The sequence below is a fragment of the Mobula hypostoma genome, chromosome 8 (genome assembly GCF_963921235.1).
Source record: "Mobula hypostoma chromosome 8, sMobHyp1.1, whole genome shotgun sequence".
NCBI lineage: Eukaryota > Metazoa > Chordata > Chondrichthyes > Myliobatiformes > Myliobatidae > Mobula > Mobula hypostoma.
Window position 1 is genome coordinate 91,083,074 of NC_086104.1, and position 18,811 is coordinate 91,101,884.

At 44.3% G+C, this 18,811-nt stretch overlaps 1 protein-coding gene across 1 annotated transcript in view; it reads right to left on the bottom strand.

Moving 5' to 3' along the window:
- The window catches only part of LOC134350167 (metabotropic glutamate receptor 1-like), a 202,146-nt gene that overhangs the window by 15,927 nt on the left and 167,408 nt on the right, over nucleotides 1-18,811 (bottom strand). The window contains exons 6-8 of the mRNA XM_063055133.1: nucleotides 13,866-14,034; nucleotides 13,521-13,647; nucleotides 11,282-12,212 (exon numbers count right to left, since the gene is read on the bottom strand). Coding sequence (XP_062911203.1) covers nucleotides 11,282-12,212; nucleotides 13,521-13,647; nucleotides 13,866-14,034 — 1,227 coding nt within the window. The remainder of the gene's footprint in view (nucleotides 1-11,281; nucleotides 12,213-13,520; nucleotides 13,648-13,865; nucleotides 14,035-18,811) is intronic.

Here is an 18,811-nt window from a genome sequence, read left to right on the forward strand (position 1 = left end):
AGGACATCAGAGACGTCCTCTCCTTCAAAGAGCAGAGTTTCCCTCCTCCATCATTGACGCTGCCCTCACTTGCATCTCCATTTCCCGGACTCACCACATCTTCCTGCTTCCTTAACAGTGACGGACCTCCTCTTGTCCTTTCCTACCACCCCATCAGCTTCCGCATCCAACACTCATTCTCTGCAAGCTCTGCCATCTCCAAAGGGATCTTACCACTAAACTTTACTTACCCCCCCCGCCCCACCCACTCTCTGATTTCTACATGGATTCCCTGGTTCATTCACCCCTCCCCACTAACCTCCCTTCCTGCCCTCATCCCTGCAAGCTGCCAAAGTGCTACACCTACCCTTTCACCTCTGTTCAGGGCGCCAGACAGTCCTGCCAGGTGAGACAACACTTCACCTGCAAATCTGCTGGGGTCGTCTATTGTGCCTGGTGCTCCCGATGTGATCTCCTCTACGTGGGTGAGACCCGTCGTAAACTGGGGGGGACCGCTTTGTTGAGCACCTCCGCTCCATCCACCAAAGCAGAATTACCCAGTGCCACAACAATTTAGTTCCCATTCCCATTCCTGTTCTGACATGTTGGTCCAGCTCTTCACCTTTCCTACACACTTGGCTTCACCTATTGCTTTCTAGCTACCCTTCTTCCCCTCCTCCCATCTTTTTATCCTGGCGACTTCCCCCTTCCCTTCCAGTCCTGAAGAAGGGCGTTGCCCTGAAACAGCGACTGTGTATTCATTTCCATAGATGCAGCCTGACCTGCTGAGTTTCTCCAGCATTTCGTGTGTGTTGCTTTGACTAGTACTTCTTGTTTTCAGCCATTTGTTAGACTTACCTTAACTGATCTCTTCGTATCAGATTTTATCATTTCCATCACATCGTGTTTCTCCCCAACACCTCTAGCCTTGACCATGATGTTCCTCTCCCACCCTTGCAATCCTGTCCACACTTGGTGCATTTCACTATGTCTCTTATTTTAATACTCCAGTTACAACTTGACCACTTTTTACACATTTGCTTTTAGACTTGCATATGTGGAGTCATCAATGTTGAAATTGAAAGAGATACACGAATACAAATATATCAGAAGGATGACCAGATTTCAGTTTTTTTTCCCAGAGAAGCAATGGTACAGCAGTCATTAATACCCTGAACAGGACCATTACAGGAAGCACAGAAGGTCATTCGATTCTTCAAGCCTATTTCACTACTGAATTAACCTCTCTCAACTCCTTCCTTCCCCACCTTGCATACTACCTTTTGATATTATTTGTGTCCAAGATTCTACTTCCCTCAGTGGTGTTTTGAGTGGTTTCCTAAGGTTGAGGTCTGTTGTGAGAAGAGTTCCAGATTTCTACCAGCCATTATATCAACTGATGCTTGCTTTCTAGTTTTCTGACATACCGACCAAACTGTAACATTATTCTTCCTTATTCTAGACTAGGGGAATCGACTGGACTTTAGAAAAGCATTAAAGGGGACTTGTTTGAGCTAAAGAAGATCTTGAAAGATCCTGATGGGTTGAGTGTTGAGAAGTTATTTCCTCTTGTGGGAGAATCTGGAATTTGGGGTCAGGTTTAAACTTAAGGGTTGCCCATTTAAAATGGAGATGAGGTGACTTTATCTCAAAGATCATGAATTTTCAAATTCTCTTCCTCAACGGAAGGTAGAAGCAGAGACTTTGAATGCTTTTGATATAAAGGAAGATAGGTACTTGGTAAGCACGAGGGTGAGAGATTACTCAAGTGGGTTTGTTGAGTTTCAATTACGACGAGTTCAGCAATGATCTTATTGAATGGTGGAGCAGGCTGAAGGAGTTGGATAGCCAATTGGCACATTCCTGCTTCTAGTCCACATGTCCCACAGAAGGAATCACTTAATTCTTCCTTTATATGCATTAGTATTATAACTTCTGCATTAAGCCTTGTTTCATTCTTCATAATTGCAAGGAAGCATAATTAATCTGTCCTTTTAATTGAACCCTCCAACCCAGGCATCGGGGCGCTGCTTTTCCGTCACCTTCACTTACATGCAATCCCACTCAGTCAGTGCCAGGGAGACAAACCTCCAGTAAGATTATATTTATTTTCTCATATTTCCAGTATTTTCCTACTACATAGCAGACCGCTCAGCCCTTCAAGTTGATACTGCAATCCTATGACTCCCACTTTCCCCCTCACGCTTTCCCATAATCTATCAGTTGCCCTCGATACTTCAACAGGAGTGTAACTTCCAGTGGCCGGTTTAACCTACGTTTTCGGAATGTGGGAGGAAACTGGAGCATCAGAGGGAAACCCACTGTGTCACCTGGAGAGCACGCAAACTCCACACAGATCGCACTGGAGGTTAGGATCAATGCTGGCTGGCTGGAGCTATGGGGAAGCAGTACAACCCGCTGCAAGACAGCATACTAGCCCTTTGTAAGACGGCAGCACTGGCTGTTGTGTCACCACGCGCATCTATGGAATCACTTGGAATTAGAAATCAAACTCCCGTATGTTTTTTTGAGACCAACCACAGACACATCACAAGAGGATTACAACACTTTGCAGGTCTTGTGGATTTTTGACTATTAGAGAACATCGGAGACAAAGCAGAATTATTCTTCCACTGAGCAGGGTGTTTATAGGCCAAGAGATTACACGATTAAAACCTTCAGCAATGCCACCAGTCACAGTCAGCAGCCCATCTGGGGTTTAGTGGAAGTAGGAAAGAGAAATTGTTCCCGCTGATTGTGGACCATTATCAGAGGGACATTGTTGGCCGAAGAACAAAAGGAGAATGGTCCTGCTGAAGCGTCTTAGCCTAAAACGTCAATTATTCTCTTTTCCATAGATGCTGCCTGGCCTGCTGAGTTCCTCCAGCATTTTGTGTGTTGTTGCAGAGAATAATTCTAGTAGTTTGAAATAGACTGCCTTAAATGAATTATCAACACTTAAACAAGAAACAAAAAGGCTTGAGTTATGGGGATTGATTTGGAAGCGTGCAGCCCTTGTACAGCCATACAGACAAAATGTTCTGTAAGTGTGTACTAGATGCTGCCTTTGGTAGTTCACTTCCGCAGCAGGGTGTTCATCTGCGGTGGTGTAGGTTGATATTTCTGAGTCATTATGTGCTGTGAGGATTTTTATATCGGAATCACTGGCAGACTTTTCCAGTCCCACAGGGCTGGGAAGTCTTTAGGCCACACCTGCAGAGACTGTCGGCTGATACTGTGAGTGATGCTCACGTATTGGTTGAGTGAGTAGGGGAGTGTGATGTGACAGAATGGTGGTGCAGTGTCTGAGTTTGAAGATGTTCCACACTATCGTCTTTCCCTTAACTCTGCCCCATTGCGTGCAAGGATGCTCTGCATAAAGAGTGGCCAATCTGCTCCACTCCAGTCCCTCCTTGGGTTGATGTGCAATCAAGGAAGTTGGGTCTGAATATGTTTTAGCCTCAAGGAGGGAGCACAGCCTGATGTTAGAGTAATTTGTATCTGTGGCCCATACTAGGTGCCAATAATTTAAGTTATTACATTGATCTAACATTTAAAATGCCTTAAGATTTCAGTGGTAAGTTGAGTTTAGTGTGTAAGTGCTTTGGTGCTTCACTCTAAAGGAAGGGTTCCCACCTGGCGTCCTTGGACCCCCTGGTTCATGGTAGGGGTCCATGGCACAAAAAGGTTGGGAACCCCTGCTCTAAAGACCCTCCCTGACATATGTTCTTGTTTATGGTGGTTTAATCATTCTGTAAAAAGCCCTGGCCATTTTTTTTTGGTTAATGGGCTTGCCCAAACTGAACCTATCTCGTTCATACTATTATCCAGCTTGTATCAGGAGTCAGACACTTATGCTGTGCCATCCAAAGATAAATTGAGCAAATAACTGGTAAGATGAGGTTCAATAAGAAACAGACAGCTACTTTATTCCACAAAATATGAACATACAAAGAAGCAATAACATTATGCAAATATGATCATTATCTCCTTGCTTGGGTGAATCAGGATTTCTACTCCATGTATCCATTCTGAATTTGACAGTCTTTGATTGATTACCAGTGCTCCTGAGTCTTGTCTTTTTTTTGCTTTTTCTGTCCTTCTCTCCCTCCCCCATCCCAACACAATGGGTGTGAAGAGAATTATCGATTGATGCAACAGAGCCAAAATTTTGCTTGTTGTGAATACAGCATCCAACTTTAACACATTAGCAATTTTAACCACCTTACTGCAATTGTTAAAAAATGGTTATATTTTAAATAAAAATCTTAAACTTTACTCCTTTTAACAAGGACATCCCACAGAACAATTAGTAATGAGCCTGTATGAGATTGTGGATGTCAATCCTTGGCATAGGCCAAGTGTTGATGGGGGTGCAGGGGTTGATTGAGGGAAAGATTGAGTTCGCTATGATGGTTCCCCTTCCTTAATATTCCCCTGAATATTATGCTGAATCACTGAATTGAGTTCACATTGAGGATTTGGATGCCTTTTCTGAAAGTAGCCCTTAATAATGGGGTGATGGGGAAAAAAATTGAAAGCAAAGTTAGTGTAAAGGTGGAGGGGGATAGAAAGAGATTTAAATGAGATCTAACACGTGGAGAGAGAAGCCCCTAAGTCAGCAGGGGAAAATAGGTCAGTGGTGTCAAATGACAGAGAGGGTGTTGGTGGTGGCAGCTCTAGGGAAAATGGAGAGATCAGGATTGCCGATGATGGGACAGATTTGAGTGTGACTAGGATGCAGGTGCAGTAGATAGTCAGAATCTTCACCTGATGTCAATATGTCCTGGCATATTGCTGGACCAGCACTTGGAAGACTGGAAGTTTTAAACATTGGACATACACTTTATTAGGTACCCCCCCTCATTAATGCAAACATCTCATCAGCCAATCACGTGGCAGCAACTCAATGCATAAAAGCATGCACAGATGGTCAAGACAAACATCAGAATGGGGAAGAAATGCAATCTAAGTGACTTTGACTGTGGAATGATTGTTGGTGTCATATGAGGTGGTTTGAGACCCCAGAAACTGATGACCTCCTGGCACTTTTGCAAACAACAGACTCTGGAGTTTACAGAGAATGGTGCTAGAGACAAAAGAAAAATCCAGTGAGTGGCAGTTCTGTGAGCGGAAATGCCTCGTTAGTGAGCGGTGAGAGAAGAATGGTCAGACGGGCTCAAGCTGACAGGAAGGCAATGGTAACCCCAATAAACACATCTTACAACGGTGGTGTGCAGCAGAGCGTCTCTGAGCACTGAACACAAAACACGTCAAACCTTGAAGTGGATGGGCTACAGCAGCAGAAGACCGTGAACATACACTCAGCGGCTACTTTATTTGGTACAGGAGGAACCTAATAAAGTGGCCACAGAGTGTAGAACATGGCAGAACAGTACAACGCAGCCCTTGTTAATGAGAGGTCAAGCTGACAGGAGGATGACAGTAACTCAAATCATCATGCATTATAACAGTCGTGTGCAGAAGAATATCTCCGAACACACTACACATCAAACTTTGAAGTGGATGGGCTACGGCAACGGCGAAGCACAAACTTCCTGTACCTAATAAAGTGGCCACTAAGTGTAGAACGTCGCAGAGTCATAGAGCACATACAGGTCTTTCGGCCTACGACTTTAGGCCAACCTTTTAACCTATTCTAAGATCAATGGAACCCTTCCCTCCCATATCCCTCCATGTTTCTTTCATCCATGTCCCTATCAAGAGTCTCTTAAATGTCCCTAGTGTATCTACCTCTACCACCTCCCTGGCAGTGGGTTCTAGCAACCACCTGAGCCTACCCCACCTGTTCTCCTCCAAACACTGTAAAATTATTACCTTCATATTACCTATTTCCACCCTGGGAAGTAGTGTCTGACTAGATACTTCATCTATGGCTCTTATTATCTTGCACACCACCATCAAGTCGCTCTCATTCTCTTTAGTTCCAAAAATAGTAGCCCAAGTTCATTCAAACTGTAAAATTAATATGTCAACTATCCAAGATGGTGCCAGTGAACCACAGCCAGCTATGTACAATATTGAATTGAATTGACTTTATTTCTTACATCCTTCACATACATGAGTAAAAATGTTTACGTTATGTCTCCGTCTGAAAGTGCAATGTGCAAATTATAGTGATTTTATAGCAAATAGTATGTACAGTAAGATACACAACAGAACAGTCAATAAAGATTAAAACTACAATAGTGACAGCATGAATTAATCAGTCTGATGGCCTGGTGGAAGAAGCTGTCCTGGAGTCTGTTGGTTCTGGCTTTTATGCTGTGGTACCATTTCCAAGATGGTAGTAGCTGGAACAGTTTGTGGTTGGGGTGACTCGGATCCCCAATGATCCTTTGGGCCCTTTTTATGCCCAATACTTCTAAATGTACCTCTTTATTACCTTCATTACGATCAGCAGCATGTAATTCCTCTTTAAACATTGTACTTTTAAATTGACAATGAACTATAGATTTCATGATCTTCTGAAGGACTCAGTGTCACGCTCTCTTCTCATTGCTGCCATTGGGAAGAAGATACCAGAGCCTCAGGGCTCACTACCAAGTTCAGGAACAATTATTATCCCTCAGCCATCAGGCTCCTGAACCACAGGGGATAACTTCACTTTCTGTCCGGTAATGTAGAGTAGGCTTCAGCCAAACGCAGAGTAGTGGAGATATTTTAGTGGGGAACAATAACTTTAATAAAAAAACTGTGAAATAACAAGCCATAAGACAAGAGCGAACAGATACACAGGACAACAAGGTACCAGAAAGCCAAGAGCGACTGGTTGAGGCTGGCTGGTTTGTCTGAGGGAACAAGGACTGTGGATGAAAGCTGGGATTAAATAGGCTGCAGGTGACGAGTTGGAAACAAGTGGCTGCTGTCTCCTGATAACAGAGTGGAGACTACAAGGTGTCTGCCTGTTCAAGCCTGACAGGAACCCCTCTACAGCCAGCACCTGATGTGGATGGGTCAGGTGGAACTCCTCAATGAGCGATGGATCAAAGATGAAACCGAACAGCAGCCAAGCCCCCTCGTCTGGGCCGTACCCTTCCCAGTTGACCAGGTACACTACCCACGACAATGTGAATCCATCAGCAGGCAAACCAGGTGCGCTGGGCCACCTTCCACCATCCTCGTTTCCATAGGTGCGGACTCAGGTGGGTTGAGAGGTCTGTGGACAGCGGACTTAAGGCAGGGCACATGGGTGGTAGGTGTGATTCCGAGGGACAGTGGCAACTGGGGACGGCAAGTTACTGGGTTGATGCAATGGGCAGACTGAGCAGCTGTGATGGTAATGAGCCAGCAGTGCTCCCATGTTCTGGCTGTACTCTGCCGTGAGGGTCCTGAATTCCACTGTTATCCAGAACCGAGTGTGAGTCTTGGTGCAGGCAAAGTATCTGATCCACTGCCCCCCCTTCCACTTCCCGGATGTTTGATAACCTGGCGCATCTCAGCGGTAAGTTCCCCATTTATTGCAAATTTCTTTATTGTCTCATTTAGCAGCTGCCCAGGTCAGAGCTTGGCCAGTCAAGAGAGAGATCATGAAGGCAACCTTGGCTTGGTCCCTTACATACAGGGATGGCTAGAGCTTGAAACGTTGGATGCAGTGGGACAGGAAGGCAAGGCATCGGGTTGGGGATCCATTGAAGTGTCTGGGCATTGGAATCCGGGACTCACAGGTAGGTGGTTGACTGTCATAGGGTTGCTGTATCGAGACAGACAGTTGGAAGAGAATGGTGAACAGATGGTCAATGCTTTCCTGCTGCTTCTAGATCATAAGCTCATGTCAATGGATGGCTTCCTTTAGGCGAGCATACTCTGCTGGGTCAATTGAAGGTAAACTCATCCTGTCAGGAACTGGAGAGGAGGCTTGACTCCAATGCAGAGCAGCATAGATGATTTAGTGGGGGAGCAATAACTTTAATAATAAATTGCAAAACAACAAGCCATGAGGGACCACAAAGCCAGAGAGATCTGATACTCACCATGACAAGGCTAAGAGCAACTGGTTGAGTCTGGCTGGTTTGGATGAGTGAACAACGATTGTGGATTGGAGCTGGTTTTAAATAGGCTGCAGATGATGCGTTGAGAATGAGTGGCAGCTGATTCCTGTTAACTGGGTGGTGACCCAGAGATGTCTATCTATGCAGGCCTGACAGCTTCCTGTAGTGAGGTGACCAGAACTGAACACAATATTCCAAGTGTGATCTAACCAGGGTTTTATAGAGCTGCAGTTTAACCGATTGGTGACATAGGATTGAACATAATCCCATACTATTATATGAAGGTCAATATAATAATTGAAGGTCAACATACCATACACCTTCTTAACCACCCAATCACCTTGCATGGCACTTTGAGGGATCTGTGGATGTGGAGCCCAAGATCCCTCTGTTCCTGCAGACTGCTAAGAATCCTGCTATTAACCCTGTAATATGCCTTCAAGTTCAACTTTCCAAACTGTATCTCTTCATACTTGGCAGTTATTACCATTCAACCATCAGGCTCTTGAATCAGAGGGGATAACTTCACTCGTTCCATCACTGAACTGTTGCGACAACCTGTGGATTCATTTTCAAGGACTCTTCATCTCATGTTCTCAGTATTTGTTGTTTGTTTGCTTATTTATTATTTGTTTGTTTGTATTTGCACAGTTTGTTGTATTCTGCACATTGGTTGTTGGGCGTGTGTTTTTTTAATGATTCTATTGTTTCTTGGGTTTACTGTATATTCCTGCCAGAAAATAAATCTCAGGGTTGCATGTGGGTGGCATATATGTACTTGGTTAATAAATTTACTCTGGACTTTGAACAATGCTTTTCCACACTGAATTCCATCTGACACTTGTTAACCCAGTTCAGCATTCTATCAAAGTCATATTGTAAACTACGACAATCCTCTACTCTATCCACAACACCACTAACCTTTGTGTCATCTTCAAACTTACCAACCCTCCCTTTCCCTTCCTCATCAAAGAAAATTTATAACATTCACAAATATCAGGGGTCGCAGAACAGTTCCTTGTGGAATACTACTGGTTACTAGCCTCCAGCAGAATCTGTTCCATCTTCTACCATCCTTTGCCTTATGTGGACAAGCCAGTTCTGCATCCATGCAGCCAAATTTCCCTCCTGACTTTCTGAATGAGCCTACCACAGGAAACCCTGTTGAACACCTTACTAAAATCCATATACATCACATTCACTACTATATATTAATCAATTTGTTTTGTCACTTCCTCAAAGAATTCAATCAAGCTCTTAAAGCATGACTTGGCTCATACAAAGGCCATGCAGACTGTCCCTACCCAGACTATTCTTCTCCAAATGCTTGTAAATCCTTTCTCCAAGGATCCTCTCCAGTAGTTTTCCCACCACTGACATAAGACTCACTGGTCTATAATTCCTAACTTTATCTCTATTAACTTTCTTGAACAAAGGAATAACATTTACCACCCTCCAAACTTCTAATACTATTCCTGTGAACAATGAGGACGCAAAGATCATTGCGAAAGGCACAACAATCTTGTCCCTCACTTCCCATAGTTACCTGGGGTATATCCCATCTGGTCCCGGGAATCATTTATCTTAATGTTTTTCAAGAGGTCCAGTACATCCACTTTCTTAACATCGACATGTGCCAGCATATCAGCCTTTTCTATGCTGTCCTCACATTTGTCAAGGTCCCTCTCTCAGGTGAACACTGAAGCAAAGTACTTATTACAGATTTCCACTACCACCTCCGAGCCAAGCCCATGTTTCTTCTTTTATGCCTGATTGGAAATCTGATTCGTATTTAATTATGAATCGATAGAATAATGAAATGGCTAGTTCTATTCCACTCGAAAAAATTACTTATAATTTAAGAGATAAATATGTAACATTTTTGAATATTTGGCGCCCGTATTTACAAAAGATAGGATGGCATATTTAAGTGCTCCGATAAAGATCTTGGTCCCTTGGGGAAAGTAACGAATAAGTATACCAAATTTATTTTGAATTCCATGGAGCATGTGGAAACCTTCCAATACCCAGGCAGTTCTTCTTTTTTTTCTTCTTTCTTTTTTAGGTAGGACTTTATATGGGGGGGAGGGTTAAGGGGAGTGGGGAGGGTAGATATTGTCTTTTCATGTATTCTTTTCGAAAACTCAATAAAAATTATATTTAAAAAAATGGTAGAATTTTAGCCACTAAAAGCCACTCAGTAGCAGTGAACCAAAAGGGTACAGGTTTGTCGTAAAACGAAACCTCATTTGATTCACCCATTTCTTCCAGGGAAGGACACGTTTCAGCTGAAGACAGTATACTCAGGAATGTAATTAATTGTTAACTGCCTCAGTTCAGGGGCAATTAGTGATGGTAAATAAGTACAGCCTTTGCCAGTGACATCAACATTTCGTGAACTAATAAATACAAGCGAAGTGATGGTATGTTTTGGTACAGAATCGCAATACAGTATAGTTGAATACTTCTGTTGCTTGTTCCTGGTACGTGGTCTGACCCACTGCAAATGTTTACAAAATACCATGCACAACACTTCACATAGAAAATTCTGGGAAAAAATACATGTGGTTTCTTGGTAACACTTCTGATGGAGACAGTAACTTAAGGTGCTGGGATTATTTCCACACCAGTACAGCAGGCTTAAAGGAGAAATTCTCTTTTTAGATTATGACCAACTACCAGAAGAACAGGAAGAGCTTCCTTCCCAATGAGGAGAGGTCATGAATTTAATACCTTCATCTGGATAAAGAGTGGAGCACATTGGCTTGTGCTTTGCTCCAGGAAAAGGTCAACATAGCGATCTTTAACCAGACAAGTACAGGTTGTCCCTGTATCCTAGAGCCATGGCCTTGGGCGTCTGAGCTAATGCCTACTTCAGGGAAGGTGGGACCAGAATTTTGTAAACTGCCAGACAGCTCCATGAACAATATGTTGCTGTCCTGGTAACACTACACCAAGTGGACTCCACAGCAACAAGAAGGTATTTTTTTTAATTTTGGAGGGTTTTTTTTGTGTGTGGGCAAGGCTTACTGTGTTTTGTGGGCCAGCTAAGGTCCTATCCCTGAAGATCACTGAATTGACTTGAATGCCTGTTGCTCACATTACGATGACAGATCTACAATTCTCTGCATCTTGCCTTTTGCATCACTGCCCCATCTCACAAGACTCCACCGCAGAAGTGTGCACGCGAAGGTTAGACCATTAACTGAGCACCAGGGATGGTTACGTGTTAGAAAAGTGGGGTCCCCTCAGTGCAAGGCACAGAGCGGTCCTCAACTGGATCTCCTTACCTCGCGTTGCTGTTGCTGGTTTTCTTTCTCTTAAACATGTCGAGCAGGCTGTTGGACCTGCAGGCTGCCTTCCCGTCACCCACGTGCATGCGCACCACGTCTGAGGTGGTGAACGCGCTGCGGACATTGCGCTCGGGCTTGGCGATGATGATGTAGATCTTGGGGGTGAACATGCAGCCGAGGGCCACGGTCACGCTCAGACTGACCGAGAAGCTGGTGGTGATGATCTTGTAGTTGCTACCAAAGTAGATCGGGACGAAAGCCAGCCATATGATGCAGGTCGTATACATGGTAAAGGCTATGTACTTGGCCTCATTGAAGTTGGCGGGGACGTTCCTTGTCTTGAAGGCATAGTAGGTGCAGCTCATGATGAGGAGCCCATTGTAACCTAGGGGAGCCACCACACCTAGGTTACTGGTGTTGCATATTAGGAAGACTTCATTGATACTTGGGTAGGAAAGTACAGGGGTAGGAGGCTCCAGAATCAACAGTGTGATCACAATGGTCAGCTGAACACTGATCAATATGGACGCAATCACCACCTGAGCCCAGGCGCTCATGAACCTGGGCTTCCGTGTGCAGATCTTCTTCTTGCTCCCGGCCAGGATCCTGGCGATGCGGTTGGTTTTGGTCACCAAGGCGGAGTAGCACATGGCAGCAGAGAGTCCCACCAGGACTCTCTGGAAGTAGCAGGAGGTCAGCGTCGGCTTGGCCAGCAAGGTGAACGGGCAGATGTAGCCCAAGAAGATGCCGGCCAGGATGATGTAGCAGAGCTCCCGGCTGGAGGACTTCACCACTGGTGTGTCCCTGTACAGCACAAAAATGAGGGTGACGAACATGGTGGCGAGGATCCCAAGGCAAGAGAAGACCACAGCAATAGCAGACTCCACATCGCTCCATCTCAGGTGCTTCACAATAATCCTCTGGCAACCTGTTGGACAGGAAGAAAGAAGAAATTAAAGCTTAAAATGACATAAAAAAATTTGATAATCTCTTTAAACTGCTTTCTTCCACACTTAGATGCAATATTCCTGTAAGGAACTTTTGTACTATATAAACGCAATGTTTTCTGCACACTTTCAGTAGTATATAATACCCAAGGCTCAAGTCCCTTCATTGTTGGATCACTGAGAAAATGTTTAAAGGATGGAAAAACCAACGAAACTTAAAAGATAAGAATATGCAGTCCCTGAGAGTGACTGGGGTGTGATACCAACAGCCACTCTCTATCCATGGACTACCAACCAATAACAGGATACTCGGTGCATGAGTATCAGATAGCAAGACCCCGGCTATGGATGACTAGGTGGTGGACTAGATATGGGAATGATGCCATTCAACTAGAAAGGGTGCAGAAAAAGTTAGCAGTATGTTACTGCGACTGGAAGGTTGGATTTACAGGGGTAGACTGGGGCAACAAACACTCTGCTGAAGGAACTCAGCAACTCAAGTATCATCTGTGGGGCGGTAAGGAATTGTGTAGGACTTGAGTTTTGACCTGAAACTTTGAAAATCTTTTCCCTGCCAGATGCAGTTCAACTCGCCGAGTTCCTCCAGTGGATTTACTATTGCTCATATGCAGCCCATTGTGTCTGGATAGGCTAGGATGGTTTCTCTGGTGCCCAGGAAGCAGAGGTGTGATCTTATAGAGGTTTTCAAAATCATGAGCAGTGTGAACAAGGTGAATTGCACAGTTTATTCCTAGGGTGGGGGGGGGAGTGCAAAAATTAAGGGCATAGGCTTAAGTAAGAAGGGAAAGATTTAAAAATGGAAATGAGGAGCAGTTTTTTCTCATCAAGTATAGTGTGCATCTGGATCATTCTGCCACAGGGAGTGGTAGAGGCAGGTACAATTTTGACTTTTAAAAGACATTTGAACTGGTATAAGATTAGGAAAAGTTTAGAGGGATGTAGGTCACATGGGCCTGGCTCAGTTAGGCAACTAGGATAGCATAGACAAGTTGGGCCACAGGGCCTGTTTCTGTGCTGTGATGCTTTGTGATTCTGTGAAAGGTAAGAAAATCTTAAATCGCCAACCCCATTCAAATACATACTAGTTACTTCTATTGCCACTGAAACAGGGATAGAATTTTTTTGAAGCTTTTGTTGGTTTGCCGACTAAACAATGACCCGGGCAATGAGAAGAGCTCCTTTCTACATTAAAACAGTGATATGGTACCTTCCCCAACTCCCTGGGATGCCTTTTACAAGGATGATACCCATTATCTCAGGTCAGTTACCTGTGAGATCAGCGTTTGGCCACCAGCCCAATTCACAGGCCTTGCATGTGAACTCATCCAGCATGTACTCGTTCTCCTTACACGTGGTGCATATCCAGCAGCAGCTCACCTCTCCCTTCCGAATAACCTGCCCAAATGGGGGAGACAAAAAGAGTGTGTTTTCAGCAGTAAACACTGGGAATCACCTGGCAGGACGTATACAGAGAGAGAAAAAAAGAGTTGCACATTTTGCGTGGCCATCATCAGCATAAGAGGACTTGTTTACCCTGGGTTCCCGTTAAGCAGAAGTAGCTTATCCCAGCTAGTTGGCTGACCTTCATAAGGCCGAGCATTGGTTGAACTCACCTTAATCTGTCCTCTGGTGCATGGTTCACTGCAGACAGAACGCACCATCTTTGTCATGTTCATCTGCAGCTTGTTGTCATCAATGTCCAGCGACCCTTCATGCCAAGTCCCTATGTTCACGTAGTCGTAAGCACCATGTTCTGTCATTTGAAGGTTCATAATATCATACCTGGCAATACAAAGAAGAAGTTTAACTGGGACCAGCATTCTGTAGTCGGGATTTCTGTTGTGCTCCCATAGTGGGGAAGAACTTCACCCAACCGGAGTGCAGATCCTGAAGTTAGACAGACTATGGCATTTTATCACCAAGTCTCTGGCTCACTCCCTCCTTGAGGAAGACTTCCCACTGGGATTGCAAAATGTACCATAAAAATCCAATAACCTGGCACCTTTGGATGGTATTGGATTCGCTGTTTTTCCAGACTATTGGATGGTTCTCCCATAAATATCCAAACATACAATACCTTAATTTCACTTTTTCAGTGTATTAAATTTTCCCGTGAATCCAATGGGTTTTAAAGGGAGCAGGGAATATACAAACACTCCAGATTCCAGTTTCAGCTACAAGCCTACCTATCTACCTGACCTGAACCCCAGCTCTTTACATCTGGCCCACAGTCTAGACCAAGGGTTCCCAACCTTTCTATGGCACGGAGCCTTACCATTAACTGAGGGGTCAATGGGTTGCTCTGGACCTCCTGGATCCAGCCACACACTCCATTCGCACTCAGTTCACAAATCCCGTCTAATGAGTGACTGTGTACCCAGAATATCACTATTTCCAAACAATTAGATACCAGATTAATTGAGTTTTACTGTACTTGTTCTTCAGTTAGATAATTTAATAATTTTTCTCAGCTCAGGAGACCAATTATCCCATCTTACCTTGTAACTGCTATTCAACTACTTCTACATGTATTTTTCCCAAGCCCAGCATTTTTCTTTTCAAGCGTCCTTACAGCTGCCCCTTTAATGTTGAGGTAGTTGATAGAGGGCTGAACCCTATAATCCTCAAACAGTGGCCAAATGGTTTATGATAATTGGACCACATACTGTATTGGAATTGGCTTATTAGTAACAATCGAAATCTTCCTCTTTTAAAGTCTCTATTTTCCTTTTCAAGGTGGCTGGAGACCTGTTGGGGTCTTTGGTCTACAGCAGCACTCAAACTGCAGTTCTGCATGGCGGTGTGTTCCCGTTCTTGGAGCTTTCCAGGTTCAGCCTGAAGTCGGGCGTCTTTGGGGTTTGGCCTTGACTGTCCCTGTGGACATGGATTCTCACTGGTATCCTGAAGTGTAGCAGGAGCCAAAACTTCGTGACACTGAGAGTGGCCGTTGGAGGCCTCAGAACTTAGTGATCGATTGCTCTCTCTCCCTTCCTCTCTCTCGATGGTGAGTGAGAGTTTGCTGCCAATTCTCAAGTCGGGGAACTCGAAGTGAAAGCAATGCTTCAAACGGTGACTGTAACAACGATACAGTGACTGCTTGTTCCCCTCTTGCAGTGCAAGTGATATCTGTCTCTCCCTTGTTAGTGAGAGAGCCTGGGTCATGTCGAATTATTGGAATGAACAATTAGATCTGATGTACTGCAGACCATGGTCTCTCTTTGGGGACTTTGCTGTTGTGGGTGGTGGGAAGGCTGATGCTTTTCGCTGGAATAAGTGGGGGGAGGGTTGGTGCTGCTTGTGCCTGGAAAGGGGGCAGGGGGCTTTGGGGTCCTTACGACTTTTTCTGTCATACATTCTTTGGGGTTCTCCTGTTTCGAGGATATCTGTGGAGAGTGAGAATGTCAGGTTGTATATTGTATACATTTTCTGGTATTAAGTGGAACCATTGTTGTACTGTGGTACAGTGAAAAGCTTGCCTTGTATACTGTTCATACAAATCAAATCGTTGAGATAATACAAGGTAAAACAATAACAAAATGCAGACTAAAGTGTAAAGTGACAGATAGTACAGTGGAGCTAATCCCTGAAGTTCAAGGTCATAGTGAGGTAGATTTGGAGGTCGGGAGTCCATTTTAATGTACTAAGGAACTATTCAATAGTCTTATAACAGTGGGGTAGAAGCTGTCCTTGAGCCTGGTGGTATGTACTTTCAGGCTTTGGTCTCTTCTGCTTGATGGGAAAGGGCAGAAGAGAGAATATCTGGGTGGCTGGTGTCTTTGATTATATTGCTTTCTTTCCTGAAGCAGCAAGGACCACATACAAAGAGGAGGGGAGGCTAGGTTTTATGAAGTGCTGAGCTGTGTCCATGTCTCACTGCATTTCTCGTGGTCATGTGCAGAGCAGTAAGCATCCAGATAAGATACTTCCAATGGTGCGTCGATATTAATTGGTGACAGTCGATGGAAACCTGTCAAATTTCTGTAGGCTAATGAGGAAGTAGAGGCGTTGGTGAGCTTTCTTGGTCATGATGTCTGTGCAGTTGGACCAAGGCAGGCTATTGGTGATGTTCACTCCCAGGAACTTAAAAATCTCAACCCTCTGAACTTCAGCACTGTTGATGTAGACAAGGGCATGTGCATTGCTCCCTTCCTCAAGTTAACGACCAGCTCTTTTGTTTTGCTGACATTGAGGGAAAGATTGTCATGACACCACTGAAGATGATCTGGAAAATTGGTGCTATGGGAACACAATGGATTTCTTGAGTCCGTGCTGGACTTGGTAGGTGCATGAAACTCTCTAACACTAGTTCAGATTGCAATAGGAGTAAGTGGTTTTGCAGATCAATGTAAGGAGACAAGCCTTGAAAATGTGGGGACAAAGGAGATGGATTCAGTCTTACTGGGAGTTCAACAACCTATCACAAGTGATTGGCAGTTAGTCTATATTCCATCAACTGGGTCACCAGCTTTAGATGCTGCTCAAGCCACCATGTCCCATCACTCACCTACCAACTCCCATCAGGCATCATTTCAATACAATTAGCTCAGCTGCAAGCTTCACCTCAACATCTCACAGGTTGCACTGCCAACTGAGTCACCCTTCCATATTGCATGACACTCTCTCCCGCAGCTCACAACCAAAACCACACAGTGGCGTACCAGTGTCCAGTTGTGTGTTACATTATAGTCCCCACATAATCATATAGAAACATAGAAACATAGAAAACAGGTGCAGGAGTAGGCCATTCGGCCCTTCGAGCCTGCACCGCCATTTATTATGATCATTGCTGATCATCCAACTCAGAACCCTGCACCAGCCTTCCCTCCATACCCCCTGATCCCCGTAGCCACAAGGGCGATATCTAACTCCCTCTTAAATATAGCCAATGAACTGGCCTCAACTGTTTCCTGTGGCAGAGAATTCCACAGATTCACCACTCTCTGTGTGAAGAAGTTTTTCCTCATCTCGGTCCTAAAAGGCTTCCCCTTTATCCTCAAACTGTGACCCCTTGTTCTGGACTTCCCCAACATCGGGAACAATCTTCCTGCATCTAGCCTGTCCAATCCCTTTAGGATTTTATACGTTTCAATCAGATCCCCCCTCAATCTTCTAAATTCCAACGAGTACAAGCCCAGTTCATCCAGTCTTTCATCATATGAAAGTCCTACCATCCCAGGAATCAGTCTGGTGAACCTTCTTTGTACTCCCTCCATGGCAAGGTCTTACTTGCCTTGGGGATTGTGACCCTGGATCCACCAGTGTCCCAGTCAGTGAGTATACTGTCAATTCTTGGTGCTCCATGATGCATTTGCAACACCCTGGCAGTGGAGCACTTTCTCTGGTGATCATTCTAATTGTTACAGCCTTTCAGGGCATTGTGACCCAAGGATTTTGCACTAAAGAAACTGCTTTCATTACCAGACTCTTTTGTTTGTTCAATACTCACACTTCCGAATGGCACCCTGAGTGAAACCACCTCACATCTTTAAACCATTTCCGTACTGGTGACCATCATACTGCTCCCTCTAAAGGGAGATTAGTCGCATTAAACAGCGTCACCCAAATTCTCTCATCAGTGAGTCCAACCAACAGGCAATCTCATACTGCCTGGCCCAAAACGTCTGGAAATTGCATGTTTTTATTTCCTGTCTTTACAGCCCAATCACGTATCACCACCCATTTCTTTTGATCCTTGCATGTGCCTAAATTGTAGCATTTAAAAAATCTCTGACAGCATTGAATTAAAAAGTTCCTTCAAGTTGACATGATACCTAGTTCATAGCCTGTGATGCTGCCAACTTACTGGAAATTGATACTATCACTGACCCTATGACCAGCAACACTGTCACCTTTCTCTCCTCATGTGTTACCATGTTCCATTGTTCAGTGTCATCCCTGGATATTATTTCAATTATGAACATTGCCCCACCTTCTATGTATAGGGCTCATACCTCCTTGTATTCCTCAGGCTCCACAATACAGCCAAGACCTCTACTGCCTGCAGTTAGTCACCACTCTACTTATGGAAATACATTTTCAATTTTTCCTACTTGCTCACGAGGCAAAATCCCAAACTTGATGCTGGTATTATCTGAGTTTGTGTTGCACACTAAGGTGATTAGAGATGGAGTTATAAACAGAACAGCCTTCACTGAAGGATGTAACTTTCAACTAAATTGCAGCATCTGGTGTATCAATGTAGAACTATGAGGTACATTCAGTACTTAAAGGTAACCTTGCACTTAACTCACATTGTACACACTCATATCGGAGAGAATCTCAATTCAACTTAGATTGTATTTCAGATGAATGGGTGCAGATGGGATTTAAGTGATATCATAGCACAATTGTGTATTACTTAAGATATACTGAGCCCTGAACAAGCTACACGAAGGGAACAGAAACAAAACAGAAAAAGATTTGGTCAGCAGCTCAGCTACAGGGAGCAGATCCTTTGCACCGGATCAAATTTGTCTGCAGCTGCTGACTACCTGCCCCTTCCTTGCTCACACTGGCTGTAAACCCAGACCAATGACTGTTTTATTCCTCATCTATGCCT